Source organism: Terrapene carolina, unplaced genomic scaffold (genome assembly GCF_002925995.2).
Source record: "Terrapene carolina triunguis isolate 2854851 unplaced genomic scaffold, T_m_triunguis-2.0 Scaffold211, whole genome shotgun sequence".
NCBI lineage: Eukaryota > Metazoa > Chordata > Testudines > Emydidae > Terrapene > Terrapene triunguis.
In genome coordinates this window covers 31567636-31583272 of record NW_020664562.1, presented here as the reverse complement: position 1 = coordinate 31583272, position 15637 = coordinate 31567636, and the positions used below count along the sequence as shown (strand labels likewise).

Here is a 15637-nt window from a genome sequence, read left to right as displayed (position 1 = left end):
AGTTGTTATAGCTTAGTAGTACCTTTAGATTTAGTTACAGTAGTTAGGGTAGATAGTTGCCCGGGGCGATGCCCTCACTGGGATTTAAACATTGACTATCCCCAGTAGTGACCCCCACACTCATGGAGAGGGGCACATTAAGGAAATGTGCTCTATATGCTAGTCGTTTAAGAAGAGCACTTAGATGGTGAGAGACTTGCATCTGAAACGGAAACTCTTAGAGCAAACCAGGAGGCCCACTTTGGCAATGGGAACCTCCATTCAGATTGTCTGGCCCTGTGCTCTCCTTTGGAGCCAACCTGAAATGTGGCTTCTGGCCTAATATCCGGGGCTCCCTCTGGCAGGAAGAGAGATCTTTCTCCTTCCTTGGTTCTTCTGAGGAACAGGTCCCATAACACCGATCAGGTTTGTTCTAGGACTTGGGAGGGATTTCTCTTCGTTGTTGAAGAGGAGTGCTGACTTGCACTGTGAGTCCTGTGGTACGCGTGATGGAGCTGGCCCATCTAACCACTTTCCGGTATCATGCCAAGATCATTTGGACTCTGTACTGTTGACTCTGTTTCTGGCCAGGGGGCTTCTGTTGAGTTCGATACCAGTGATGGCAGCATTGACACTGATAGTCTTCATGCCATTGGCATATTGAGCAACATCTGATCTGCTCTGCCTTTCCGTTCCTGATTCCCCTGTCAGTTGCCATGGCTTCTACATCATCATCTTCTGCTGCACCATTGCCGTTGTCTGTTCAGGTCATGTAGTTGTCTCACTCGTTGGTACTGCATTATGCACTGTCCGGGTCTCAGACTGCAGAGTCACAGCCAACATCTTTTGCAGTACCAAAAAAATCATCAGTGCAGAGGCTTTCTTTGACACCGATGCTGTCTGTACTATGGACCCCTTTGTTGGATTTGGTGCTGACAAAGGTTTTGGCACCTCGTTTGCTCCAGTGCTGGCTAATGGTTGATGCCTCTCCTGATACCGATGGCGTTGATCACTCATTCATCCTTGATACTGATGAGTTCTTCATATTAGATGTCGGACAAGGCTGATGGTTTGTTTGCTCCATCAGAGGAGGCTTCAGGGACGTCTTCCTCTTCCCTTTCACCTTCGAAGCACCTCAGATCATCATTGGTACCAGGATTGACACTATTCCTGCAGCAGGGATAGGGGTCCTGGCCTAGTACCCACTGGCCACCAATGTCTGTCTTCTATTCCCAGTTGCCTCCTTGGAATTGTTGGGATGTACCCCAGTCTGGTAGATCCCACTCTTCGATATAGTCCAGGGCAAGCTTGCCAATTCCAGCTGCATTCTCTATTCCTGAGCCACATCTATTACAGGTCATTCTTCCTGAGCTGGTCCAGACTGACCCTCTCATGCAGGAACCTGCCCACTACAACAGCTTCCGTTGGCCTTGCACTACTCTTCTTCCTCTCTGGATGACTCTGCAATACCGAACTCTTCCTCATCAGTGCCTGAGGACTTCAGGTCATACTAGGACCTTCTCGGGCATATTATCTTACCTTGGGATCCAGGCCAAGTACATACAAGAGAACACACACAAGTTGCAGGTATCCTTCAGTCCTCGGCTCCAGGGAGAGTTGATCTCCAAATAAATGAAACCCTTTTGGAGTCTGCTGGGTCCCTTTGGAGTCCAGAATCACTTGGCAGATCACCTCAGCCGGAATTTCTCCCAGACTCACAAGTGGTCTCTAAAGTCCACTGTGCTGAAGTCCATCTTCATGGAATAGGGTATTCCAGCTATTGATCTGTTTGCAACGAGAGACAGCAAGAAGTGCCATCAATTTTAATCTCAAGTGGGTCTCAGTCCAGGCTCCTTAACCAATGCCTTCCACCTTAACTGGGGATTGAATGAATGTGATGTAGGCCTTCCCTCTGATGCTAATCATCCCACAGGTCATTCTCAAGCTGAAGTGGGATCATGCCAAACTAATTCTCATTGCTCCATGTTGGTTCTCTGACCTACTCGGTCTATTGGTTCAGACTCCCATATCTCTCTCTCTTCGTCCTGACCTACTGACTCAACACCATAGTCATGTTTTGCATCCAGCACTCAATACTTTTTATTTCATGGCATGGATGCTTGCAAGGCTAGATGAGCAGAAGGAATGAAGTTTGGAAGTTGTTGGACAGGTGTTGTGTAACAATAGGAAGCCTTCTACTAGGGTGACTTATTTGGCCAAGTGTAAGCAATTTTCAGTTTGTTGCTTGCTTGGGGAATTCAGCCAATGCTGGCGTACATTCAGGACATTGTGGAGTACCTGTTACATCTTCAGTCTGTCTCTCAGTCCATTGAGGGTTAGCAGCGATCTTGGCATTTCATCCACCCATCAAAGGCAAGTCAGTTTTCTCAAACCCCATGGTGGTGAGATGTCTAATGGGGGTGATTTGTCTCCAACCGTCTGTGAAAGATCCACTTCCCTTGTGGGACCTTAATACTGCCATCATGGGTCCTTTGTTCAAGCCCCTGGCAACCCTCTGGCCATCTCTGTTTAGTTTATCAAAAAGAAGACCAAGAGATGATTTGATGATGATGTGTATGTACCTTCCAAGGATAAAATACCAGATACTAAAGGGCTCTTTGGTCTAGTGGAGAAAATCATAGCAAGAATCGATGGCTGCAAGTTAAAGCCAGCCATACTCAAATTAGAAACAAGATCTAACGTTATCAATGAATGATTAACCATTGGAACAAGTTAGCGAAAGAAGCTGTGGACAGGATGCCTTTCAGAAAGATGATTTAATCAAACAATCCTGGTGTAACTGGATGAAATTCTATGATCTGTGTTACGTAAGAGTATTAGACTAGATCAGTGGTTCTCAACCCGCAGGCCGCTTGCCACACAATGAGCACACAACTACGGCCCATGTGACATCCTCAGGGCCACACAGATTGTGTGGTTGCGGCCCACATAACACATAGAGAGCTGCATATCTGGCCCACAGTGGTAAATAAATTGAGAACCACTGGACTAGATTTGATGGTCTCATCTAGCCTTAAATTATTAATGTATGAATATCAATATTAAATCAAGATTCCTTCAAAATGTTTATATTCTAAAATACTGCTGAAGTCGAAAACTTTTAACAATCCTTCCACTTACTTGATATACAATGTAATTTAAATGAGTAGTTTGGCTAGTTACCAGAGACTGACTTACATACAGAAAAAGTTCCGTAAGCTAGAAATAGGTTGTTTTCTTTTGTGTTTTTTTTCTTTTCTTTTTTTGCGTAATTGTCGGGTATACGTTCCCGACTTACACAAAATTCAAATTACGCAAGGCATTCCGGAACGAAACACTTGCGTAAGTCGGGGAGCGTCTGTAATGCCCTAATTTGATATAATAGGGATTTATATTGAGAAAAATAACTTCTTTCTCTACTTCTTACATCACCAGGTACCTGACGGGTTTTTTGCACACTTCTATGCCATTTGTGAGCATGTCAGTCCTGTTTTGGCATGGGGCTTTTTGGGACCTAGAAACTCTCTTTATGATTTATGCTGCTTCTTTAAGGTATGCATCCTTTTTGTAATGATCATTTATCTAACATAAAAAAGCACCTATCAGATGGGAGGATCTTACTTAAAGGAACACCATTATGATAAAAATAATTTATATAAAAAAATCTTTGCTAGTCAATATTCATCCTGATTTTCAGTTGTTATACCAGAGATTAATGTAGCCTAGTGCCACAAATAACAGGGATTAATTTGCCCCATACTAGAAAAACAATCCCTACCTATGTTGCTAATTATACTGTAAATCAGGGATGAGGAACCTTTTTTCTATCAGGGCCATTGACCCCAGAAAAAATCAGTCATGGGCCACATGCAGCCCCGTGGGAGGGGGCAAGGGGTGCAGAGGCTCAGGGCTTCCCCTAGGCTCTGGGGTGGGGCCAGAAATGAGGGGTTCAGGGTGCGGGAGCATGCCTCTGGGCTGGGGCAGGAGGTTGGGGTGTGGGAGGAGGTGAGGGTTCTGGCTGGGGGTACAGGCTCTGGGGTGGAGCTGGGGATAAGGAGTTTTGGGTGCAGGAGGAGGCTCGGGGCTGGGTCGAGGTAGGGGTCTGGGAGGGCATTAAGGTGCGGGAGGCGGTTCCAACCTGGGGCAGGGGGTTGGGTTGTGGGTGGGGGTGCAGGCTCTGGGAGGGAGTTAGGGTATGTTTGGTGGGGTTTCCAAACTGGGGCAGTGGGTTGGGACGCGGGTAGGGATACAGGCTCAGGCGCGGGCCACACACAGCCCCGCGGGAGGGTGGGGGGTGCCGAGGCTCAGGCCTTCCACCCCGCAGCGCGGAGACTTGCCGCGGGTCAGATTAAATTAAAAAGCAGGCCGGAGGTTCCCCACCCCTACTGTAAGTTATTAACACACTAAGAATTTTCAGAACATAGGCTCCCCAGTCTTGAAAACACTTATGAGTCTGTGTAACACTTGGTACATGAGTAATCCAGCGGAAGTCATGAGACTACTGGTATACATAAATGTTTGCTTGCAACATTAGGACAATAATTTGCAATTCACTATTTATGGCGTTGGTCTAATTTTTGCACTTCATTATGTGTGAACAGTAAAACTAGATTGGTCAATTTTACTTATTTATAGTCTGTTCCCTTTCTTGTTCTTCCATGCACTAGTAAAGTGCTGGAAGTTTTCTTGTTTGTTTATTTCCAACAGTTCAGCTCAATGCAACTTCTTAAAAAAAATATTAATCATGAACATTTCTATTCATATTAGGTTGGTTTTGGAGCCTAAACCTACCTGACAGTGTCTATTTTTAAAGTTGTTTTTTTTATTTTTTAAACAGTCAAGAGAGTTAGTAAATGAATGTTGGTAGTTAGACACGGTAAGAAATTGCCCAATAAATTTGTGTGCATATTTTATATGTGCTTCGGAAAGATTATGTATAAATGAGGAAAAATATATAACATTGTATAATTAATATTTAACAAAACTCTATATATTGCTATAAGTAAATACAGGTTTTTCTTTTTTATCCACTAGGATCAAGTTCTTTACTTCCTCAAAGACATTTTTGACTTTGAAAAGGTGCGATATTCAACTATGGAGAATTTAGCTGAAGATCTTATGCAATTGCTAATGCGTCGCACTGAACTTTTAATGGCCTACCTTGGAGCCGATTCACTAAGGCATGTCAGTGGTTGCATAAATGGTCATGGACACATCGTGGCCAATGGGCTTTTGGAAGAAAAAGTACAATAAGCTTAAAAAACCTAAATTGAGTGCACCTTGCCTTTTTTCCCCCTCCAATGCTGTCATTGCTATTTTTGAGCAAACATCTGAATATGTAACTGTGTTGCTAAATATGGAATGGACTCAGGGAGATTTAAAAAAAAAAAAATTAGGAAAAGAACTGGTGAGCATATTACAGTATATATACCTAAATTTAAAATCACAGCTCAGCTGTCTCTGTATTTATATATATAATGTACCCCAAAGTTTTTTTTCTGCAATATTTGGGTAAAATTTATTTATGAAATACTGTACATTTGCCACAGATATTATGTGATATGTGGTATATGGAGTTATTAGATGAGTTTGTCTTTAAGCCTTATTATATGAAATGTTCAGTACAAACTCTGCAATGTGCTTTATGTCTAGAAAGTGTTTCAGCCAAGGTATACACATCTTTCAACTTATTATGTGATACACCTGCCCCCCCCCCCCCAAAACACCTTTACAAAATATTTAACTATGCTCTAAAATTGTGTTTGTGTATGTAAGCAGTCATTTTGTATTGAAACATAATGGAGTGAATGCAGTCACCATTTGGGCAGGTGAAAATAACACGAAAAACTCAATGCTAATTGGTGTTGGCTTAAAATATGTAAATACATCATCACTGAAGTTGACATTTGAAATCACTAGTGTGAGATCACTGTTTGGTATATTCTAAAAGTAGTGACAGTTTTTTCAGGTTAATTAATTGGTTTAAAACCCATCTTTCTAGGTTTTTAAAATGATGCGGTTATGAATAAACTAGTATCATTCTTGGTTCAAATGTAGCATTTTAACTATATTTTAAAGTAAGGCTGTATGATAAAACCTAAAGACATGTTGTTTCTCAATTAAATCAGTCTCAGTCTTTTCTTTCAAAAAGCCAACCTTCGGTTTGGGAGAGGACTTTATATATGAGTTTTGGTAAGTGTGTGTGTATCTGTACACACTGGTGCTCAGTTCAGGGAATCTTTTGTGTAGTCTTGTCTTGAATTTCAGAATAAAAAGTTTGAGGAAAAACTTTTTCATGGGTATCCCTTTGAGAGAATCCCCAAAGACCCTTTCTATGGTACTTTATAAGAATAGAGTATTTCAGCATCTGAGTGATACACATAATAGAATAAATTTTTAGCTTTTTAAAATAACATTTTAGATTACAGAGTTCCAGGTTCTGATACTTAAGACTCCAAAGCTGAAAGTGTTAAGTTTAATGTTGCATTATAGTCCAAAAACAAAAGTAAGAGAGTTGAGTAAGATTTTTTTTTATTTGTATTAATGTGCCCTTCCACAATTCAGTTTTTAAAGGAAAACAGATTAAAACATTTTATATTATATATATATATATATATATATAAATAAAAATATGGAATAACCTGTAGCATCTTAATGTGCTGGCACCAGCATTTGTGACTTCTTGACAGTAGTTGCTAATGCAGACTACAAGCACCATTGTCACCATATGCTAGATTGTAAGTGGTTTAGTAGCTACTCTCTTTACTCTGCACTTTCTGGCCCGGATCCTTAGATGTGGACAAAATGTGCTTTGTGCTCTCTTGGTCTCATAGCATATATTAGAGCAGCTTTCAGATTGCTGTAACTTGTGCTGGCTGCCAACTGCCATATGGTCCAGTACAGTAGCTGGGGATCACCAGGGTGCAGAGAGCTTGTAGCCAAGTTCCTTTTCCCTGGCCACGTTCCCTACACTAGCGGTCAGGAGTAAAGATGGTGCAGGATCCTGTATATCAAACTGAAGTGATCTTTCCATGGCTGGCCTCACTGGCTTTCAGGCTGCTTTTTAACTGCTTTTGCACCAGCAGTGTGACATAAAACAGCCACAACATTGGGAGAAACTGTCCCATATATAATAAACTTCATATGGGATAATTACAAATAACTCTGCAGCTTTGTAGCTAAAAGTTTCTAGTTTGGAATATGTAAACAAACTGGAATTGTATTTCATTAAATATATTTCTGCTTCTATTGCAAAAACCAATCCCAAAAAATCATGGGTAAAATCCTGGATAAAGATAAAAATTCTGAATATAAGAAGGGTGTTATTACTTGTGAATCTGTATGAAATGTCAACTGAAATATTGTTAAAACCAGAATTATATTTGATGTGTATGTGTAATACAGATACCAAAAACTGTTGCTGATCTGTCTTGTTGCAAGACACATAACCTGGCATCTCACTATATGTATTTTTTCCAAAGAGTATTTTCAGATAGTGTGTGGAATCTTTCACCTTTCCTGTTTAGTTCAAAAGAAAGATACTCATTTCCCTAGGCACACAGTTCCACAAATTCACATTTTAACAATTTATTGTGATGTATAAAACTGAATTATACTGGATAATGAGATATTTAATTAAGAATCAAACTGGGAATGGAAGTATTAAGGAAACAGCATGCTCTACCCAGCAACCTCACCATCTGGGATGATGTCAAAGGAAGCCCTGTCCATTCTCCTCTCTTCGTTCTACGTAAGATGTTTAGAACACTGCCACCTAACACTGCTCATGAGGATGTGGAAATTAGTTTTTACAAAACCAAAGTTCAATAGAAATGTCTTCTTTTAAATTCTAGTGGACCCAGTTTTTCCCACCCTACTAACAAACGTGCCCCTATTGATAGGTGCCAACCCATTGTGCTTGTGCATAATATAAATGTAGAATTGACTGGAAACTGAATAGTCTATTTTATAACCAAAATGAGAAAACTGCAGTTTGTATTTTAAAAAAATGCAAAATAGAGAAAAATTAATGAAACAATTACTGTTAATATGCAGTGTTGTAGCCATGTTGGCCCCAGGATACGAGAAAAACAATATGGGTGAGATGAGACGAGCCTTTCGAGCACCAGAGAGCTGAAGAAGACCTGAAGAGCTCCATGGTGCTCAAGAGCTTGTCTCTTTAACCAGCAGAAGTTTGTCCAATAAAAGATATTACTGCACCCACCTTCTCTCTCAATTATTTTTAAGTCTAAAGTGGTGTAGAACAGGGGTTCTCAAGCTTCATTGCTCCATGACCCCCTTCTGACAACAAAAATTACTACACGACCCCGGGAGGGGGAAACGAAGCCTGAGCCCTGTGACCCTGTGGAGGCGGGGGAGGAGGCAAAGCCAAAACCCGACCCTTCCCCCACCCTCCCATGCAGGGGGCCCGTAACCTGAGCCCTGCCATCCAGAGCTGAAGCCCTCAGACATCAGCTTTGGCCCCGGGTGGCAGGACTTCGGCCCTGGGACTTGCAAAGTCTCAACGCCAGCCCTGGCAACCCCATTAAAAAGGGGTCGCGACCCACTTTGGGGTCCTGACCAACAGTTTGAGAACCACTGATGTAGAACATAGATAAAAATTAAATATATTAATTTTTAAACCTGTAGAAGCCGGTGGCAATCAGCATCCCACAGAATTAGGATTAGGCTCTGTTTCCTGTTCTGATGTTGTCACTATCTTGCTTTTCAGGGAGATGGTCACCCACTGCGTGCTTCAGATAGTATGTAGCAAGTAGTACTTATCATGTGAACTTCCAATAAACTGTGCTGAGGAAAATGGATACAAATTTGGAGAGAAGGAGTCAGTGTTCATGGATGCAGTTATTCTGGACTGTAATTTTTTTCTTTCTAGTTCATCCTACAGCTGGCTGCTTCTATCACAGAAATTAATTCCTTTGCATAGCTGCCTAGAAGAAAGTACATAAAGAAGATCTGTTGCTAACCAGCCACATATATCTGAAGTGCTTTCTACCTGTGCCTGCTATCCTGGGAAGCAGGAATGCCAAAGTTACACTTCAGCATTTATGGTATGTCTCCTACTGTACTACAGTAGTGTTTATGTAGTATTTCATAATATCAGAACTGAATTTATTTGTTCAAACATGCTACTTTTGAATGCAACTTTCGATGCTAGTTGGAGCAAGTTACATGCAAAAGCCATATGGTACTGCTAAGGTCAGTCAGAAACATTAAATGATACAAGAATTAAGATATTTATATTAGCTGTGATTTAGTTGTAATCTCACTTTTAATAGGTTAATGATTATTCTACTTCGCTTACGTAGTCTTTTGGTTTTTACAAACTAAGCATGTATCAACTCAAGTTGGCTAATGGTAAGCATACTGGTAAACTGTCTACTGCCTAAATGAAATGTTTATATCAAATATAACAATTCAATGAAAACACTTTAGAAGAAAAATAATTCTCATTTTGAGTTATACAATGAATTTCCATATATAAAGCAAAAAAATACTATATATTTGCTCTAATGCTCATTCATTATATGTAGTTGGACCAGCCTGATGCATATCTACTCCAGTACTTCCTTACATATGTGTCTAAATTTTAATTAGGTTTTCTTCTAATGTGCATGTGTACTTTTAATATTTTATTTGCAGCCAGCTTTGGCACCAATTAAACTTGTAGGTATTGGGGTTTTCTTCTCAAACTCTTTTTTTTTAATTTAAATATTTAAAAGAAAAAGCAGGGAAGCAGAAACTATTAGAACATGTTTCATTTAGGTGCATTAATTTAAACTGATAGTATGGCCCTTTTTTGTTTAATTCTACACATTAAACAATCCCCAAGCATGATTTTCAGCCTGGTAAGCTTATGATCTAGCAAAAGCCTAACAGAAAATTGGTGTCATTTAGTCCTGTAGTTTAAAAGTTATTACTCCTTTTTCTATCAACCAAAACATAGGTGAAGAAAAGATCTAGACCTAGAATGACAAACATATAGCCTGGAGGTAGGATCTAGACCGTGTCATGAATGTAAGTGGCATGAGGGACCTTCATAGACCTTGGAGTGTTGGATGGGGCTTAACCCCCACCAGCTGCAAGGCAAGAGAAAGAACCCCAATTAGTCATGCTTTGCACCTGGGGGGTAATTAATAGCTCTGCCTCCTTTGGCCAGGAGGCAAGAGGAAGCTTGGTTGGAGAGTACTTGCAGAGGAGACAGGTCTCTCTGGCAGAGAGAAGCCCTGGGATAGGGTTTAAGAGCTAGGAAACAATGGAGGAAGAACATAGGAGCAGGTTAGGTTCCTGCAGCGGAAGCCCTGAGGTAAAGTCAATAAGGGAACTACAATGAAGCTTCAGAGGGGTGGAAGGACATTAGTTTGAAGACTTCTTTTGATTTTTATTTGATTTGTTTGTGGTAGCCTGGAAGAAGTTTAGACTTTTATGTGACATGGCTGGAGAGCCAAACCACTGAACATCAAGAGGGGATTTGGGGGATGAAACAGGCTGGGAGAGGCCACTGCAGGTCAAAGGAAGAGCCCAGTAGGGGAGCATTAGAGACAAGGCCACTTCAATCAAAAATGAGATGGTACTTATGAGGTGAGGGTGCACTACTACAGAGTGTAAGCCAATATCAGTGTCTGTGAGAGTCTGAAACAGTGACTATGAGGTGTGAATGTTCCTGTCCTCTGTTAATTTTATTGGTGTTAACTCTTAACAGCTAATGGGAAAGGGGATGGAAGTGAAGCCTTCAAGGGATGAGAATTGCAAGTTGCTGCAAGGAAAGAAAGCCGAAGGACAGAACAGAGAATGCATGCAAAGAAACAGAACAGAAACAGGTGGCCTAAAGGAAAGTGGGTTTTCTCACTGAATAATGACAGCATATGAAAGTTATAAATAAAAGTGTAGTTACTACATAAACTATATTTTTCCCTTATACAAACCTCCCTAGTGTCTAGATTGAGTAGTGTATGAAGTTATGAATTTATATTCAGGACCATAAATTGATATGGAATCCAGTGATCTCCTCTAAATTAGTTTGACACCCCTCCTGCTCTAAGCCATCATACTTGTTAGTAGAAAGGAGGAGCAAAGATTACTAATATTTTTTAGATGCACTAATATTTTTTAAAGTTCTCAGATTCCACAGTGATGGGTACATTATAAATAGTTTTGTGGGGCAAAAAGTGTCATTTTAACAACCTGAATAGATGGTACTTTCCCATCTAATTCTTGTAGCCACACACAGTAACACAAGGTCACAGGACATTTTATTTTAACCCTCTCTTTCAAATAGCTATGAGCAATCTAAAAAGAAGTCAAGTTAAATCATCCCATCTTCATTTTAACCCAAAGGTTTAGTTCAGAGATATTGGTTCAGCCACTTGAGTGAGGAAAGGATGAGGAATTCTTGTGTCCCCTCCCTCCCCACTCACTTTTTTTTTTTTTTTAAATCTCCAGAGAGTACAAGGCCCGAAGGGACTATTGTGATCATTGTCTGACCTCTTATATAGCACAAGCTCTAGAACTTCCCCAAAATAATTCCTAGAGCAGATCTTCTAGAAAAACATCTGATCTTCATTTAAAATTCAGTGATGGAGAATCCACCACAACCCTCGGTAAATTGTTTCAACAGTTACTTACTTTCAGTGTTTAAAAAAAACTATGCCTTGTTTCCAGTCTGATGTTCAAACTGTCAACTGCAGTATCATTTATTATTCTAAGGTGTATGCAACCAAGTCAAATCCACTGTACTAAACACAGTACAATAGATAACTAGGAAGACAGTCCCTCTTGCCTTAGAGAGATTATAATCTAAGAAAGGAAGAAATCTATAGTAGGGTTTAAAGCAATGAGGAGTATATTTCAAATTCAAGTTTTAAAGTTATATTTGTGCATCTAGTACAGAAAAGTTCTTAATTTCTAGGGCATGGAAGACAGGCATCTTCTGTTCCCTAAATGGCTGTTTTGGAATAATTTATATACTCTTCATTAGGTAGCTAACTTAGTTCTACAGATCTGGCATTGGCCGGACTCTTCCTCACTCCACCACAGTTAACTGTCACATACTATTATTAGCTGGCTGCTTTCATGGGCTCCATGCTATAAAATGCCCCAGGGCTTTAGGGCCTGAGGCCCAGAGCACAGTTGCTCACAAAGCATACGCCAGTGAGTTCTCTCCGCGTGCCGTGGGGCAGAACTTTGTGTGGGAAGAGGCCCGGAAAGGCTGGCTGGGGGTGAGTATTTTCTGACTGCTTAGACGACACTAGGGTGATAGGTGCCTTCCACATACCTGAGGCGCACTGGGTATCTACCTGCCACGGCCTCACCTCTGCCCAGCATGGCAGGTGCCACTTGGCCACGGCGCGCTTTGTTTCGCTGCACTGGTCCCGTGCTTGTCTCACCGGCCAGGCTTCCTTGGGTCACCTTCCCCCCCTTTCAAGTAACCATGGCTGGGAGGCCGGCCCCGGGGGAGCCTGCCCGGGAACGCTTTGCTCCCGAGAGCCCCAGGTTATTTATAGCCTGTGGTGCTTCCAGCCCGAAATAACCCAACCGCCGGGGCTGGGCGGGCTGGCCCCATGCGGCGCGGCCGGGGGCTTGGCTCTGCCCCAGGCGCGCTGAGTCGGTCTGTGCCGGAGGGGAGGGGGCCGCGGCGGGCCCTGCCTGCCTGCGTGTGTCGGGACAGCTGCAGCCGGGCCGGGCGCGGCTGGAATGCGGGCGCGGGCTGCGCACCAGGACTTTTATGGAAACTTGCAGAGCCGGAGGCAGCGGCGGCAGCCAAGGGGCGCTCAGCAGCAGCCACAGCCGCGCCGCCGCTCTCCAGCGAGCCCGCCCGCCCGCCGGGATTAGCGTGAGCCGGAGCCGCGGGCAGGACCCCCAGGTAAGGCGCTCGGCGGCGCGTAAAACTCCTCCGGAAAACTTCAGCGGCGTCGGCGCGGCTCCCGCTCCGCGCAGCCCGGGGCGCACGGCGCAGGGTTTTCCCCACCCAAACCATGCCCAGACCGACTCCTCTCCTCCCCGTGCCCTGCTCCTCTGTCCCGTCCTGCGGCTCCCCCTTCTCCTCTCCGCCGCGGGGCCTGGCTCCGCTTCTCCCAGCCCGCCTCCCCTCCGCCGTGAGCCCCAGCTGGACTGTCCCCAGAAACCTGCTGCGCTGGGGCTCCTCGTGCCCCTCTCCCGGGGCTCCCCCTGTCGCACCCTTGGCTGCGACGTTCCCAATCCCTGGCAGAGCGTCAGATAGTAGCGATATTAAGGCCAGAAGGCGGCACCCCGTCGCCCAGCCTGACTCCTGCGTATCACAGGCCACCCCCAGCACCCGCACCCTAAACGCAACACCTGAAACGTGACCCAAGTATCACACAGCCCGCGGGAGACCAGGTCCTTGCAGTGGCAGGGCACTGAGTCAAAGCGATGCTGTTTCGTTGTGATTCAAAGGGACACCGCTGATTTGTGTCATCTCGCTGGGGCAGCCCCCCAACTTGCCCCTCTCAGGCTTTGAAGCCGCTTGAGCTGCCCAGCAGCGCGCACACAGGGCTAGACAGCAGGAGAGCTGTGTCAGACACTAGCTCAGCGTTGGGGGACGCCAGCTGGAACAGTACAGGCCTGAGCAGTCAGTGTGACTGGACTGTTACCATACAAATGAGCTGCGCCTGGTCTGAGGGGGAGAAGTGAAGCAAGTCTTATGCACTGGCCTATGTTTCCTCATCCACAGCAGTGTGTGGGGGGACCCTGCCCTTTCAGGAATTTAACCCATTCCTGTTGAATGACTTGGGTTAACCTGTGTTTGGGATTTTTTTTCTGACTCCCAGATGTCAGGCTATAGTGAAAAGAAAACCTCTTAATACTTGCAGGTGTAGAACTGATTGGAGACTAGGGAGACATCCACTGGAAATAAGATGCTAAGCTAAAAATAGTGCCATGGTTAGTGGTGACAGAGTTCCTGGGTGAGGGGGTGGAAGAGCTGTCATCAGCCTATATCCCTAAATCTAACTCCGCAAACCAGCACTGCACTCATTTGTTTATTTTTATAATTGTGGTCACTGCTGCTTGCTTCACTTTCACTAAATTTAATAAAAGGCACCTTTGGATAACATTACTATAGACATAGCAAAAAAATGCTTTGCTACCGAGCTCCAATAAAGCACTGTTTTAGCCACATGTCCCCTTCTCTATGCTTTATGCACAGAAATAATTACTATCTATTTTACTTAACTAATTTTTTTTAAATAACAATAAATAATGGATGTGGGGAAATAGTTGACCCGTGAAGAAGGGCTTTGAGATTAATAGCAAAATAACTTATGACATACAAATGAAGAATCAAGAGGGCCTACCTGGAAACAGTGATGAGTGAGACAGATAGACCAAAATGGTCTTTACTCCTTAAACTGTGACCCAGTTCAGGACAGCAGATAGTGTAACTTATTGGCCTGTAGCAAAAACTGACAAGTCTCTGGCATTTTAATGTTTTGTTAAATGCAATATGCCTGTTTAATAAAACTGTGATCTAGACCAGTGTGAAGTGGTGGGGCATTTATAGCAACTTTTAACATAAAATGATTCATAGAATATCAGGGTTGGAAGGGACCTCAGGAGGTCATCTAGTCCAACCCCCTGCTCAAAGCAGGACCAATTCCCAACTAAATCAGGTCTCAAATGCTGTAATGAGCTGTATTAGTATTAATTCAATAGTATTTCAAAATTTTCAGTTTATTATGTTTGTCTTTACAAAAGGAGCCCAGGAAAGAAATATGAATGGAGTCAGTAATTTGGGCAGCTAACCTTTTTGCTAAAATTGTTATTTAGATTGAGTTGTTTAAAAATACTTTCTCTCTCTTTAGTAGAGATGTGTGTGCGCAAGCCATTTCTTATGTCTGTCTCTCAGTAGTCTGAGTTCAATAAGGATGACAAAATAAATTCCTCCTTCCCCTCTGTTCTCATCCAAAATGTCTCTATAAGTTGCTTCCAAATGGTGCAATCTCTGATGTTAGATATATTTTCAGATAAAATAAATTTAATTATAGTTTTGTCTGCTTGGCTTTATTAAAAGTAATCTGAAAATGGAACATATTTTATGAGTACATTTTACATTGCTTTCTCAAATGATCATTGTCCAAATGTCATTTTTTTGTTGTAATTGAATTTTATGTTTGAGAATGTATTTTGCAGATGTCATTTGTTCTGACATTTCTTTTAATGGTAAGGGAGATCTCTTTTGCTAATTGAATAAATATATATTTGTAAGAAATACTGTTGATAAAAGGTAGAAGTATTTTGAAGATTTGACAATGAGTAATTGATAATTTATATCCTGGAAATGTTCAAGTAGATGGAAATATGTATTGGCCCCATAAAGTTTAAGATAGCCATTTTCCTCAATGGAAGAAGCCACTATAGCCTACTGTGCTTAAACTCATCTCTAAGGATATCTTGCTGAACAGGAGAGAATGCCATTTCCCAGCTGTTCCAGTGTTTGAAGTAAATTGGAACCTAGGGCATGGCTACACTTGCAGATGTAGAGCGCTTTGAGTTAAACCAGCCTTCATAGAGTGCAGTAGGAAAGCGCTGCAGTCTGTCCACACTGACAGCTTCAAGCTCACTGGCGTGGCCACATTTGCGGCACTTGCAGTGGCATTGGGAGCAGTGCATTATGGGCAGCTAT

The 15637-nt window shown here is 42.6% G+C and overlaps 2 protein-coding genes across 5 annotated transcripts in view; both read left to right on the top strand.

Moving 5' to 3' along the window:
* Positions 1-6479, top strand: part of LOC113407464 (mitoguardin 1-like) — a 52141-nt gene extending 45662 nt beyond the window's left edge. Inside the window, exons 14-15 of the mRNA XM_026656019.2 lie at positions 3415-3531; positions 5014-6479. Coding sequence (XP_026511804.1) covers positions 3415-3531; positions 5014-5232 — 336 coding nt within the window. The 3' untranslated portion in view covers positions 5233-6479. The remainder of the gene's footprint in view (positions 1-3414; positions 3532-5013) is intronic.
* Positions 6480-9028: 2549 nt separating this feature from the next.
* The window catches only part of LOC112109820 (nexilin), a 43922-nt gene continuing 37313 nt past the window's right edge, over positions 9029-15637 (top strand). The window contains exon 1 of one of the 4 annotated variants that reach the window (XM_024204475.3): positions 9029-9047. The gene's annotated coding sequence lies outside the window, so the exon portion shown is untranslated. Of the gene's footprint in view, positions 9048-12121; positions 12216-12760; positions 12860-15637 lie in introns of those variants that run through there. The other 3 variants (XM_024204478.2, XM_024204477.3, XM_024204479.3) reach the window with 3 other exon arrangements.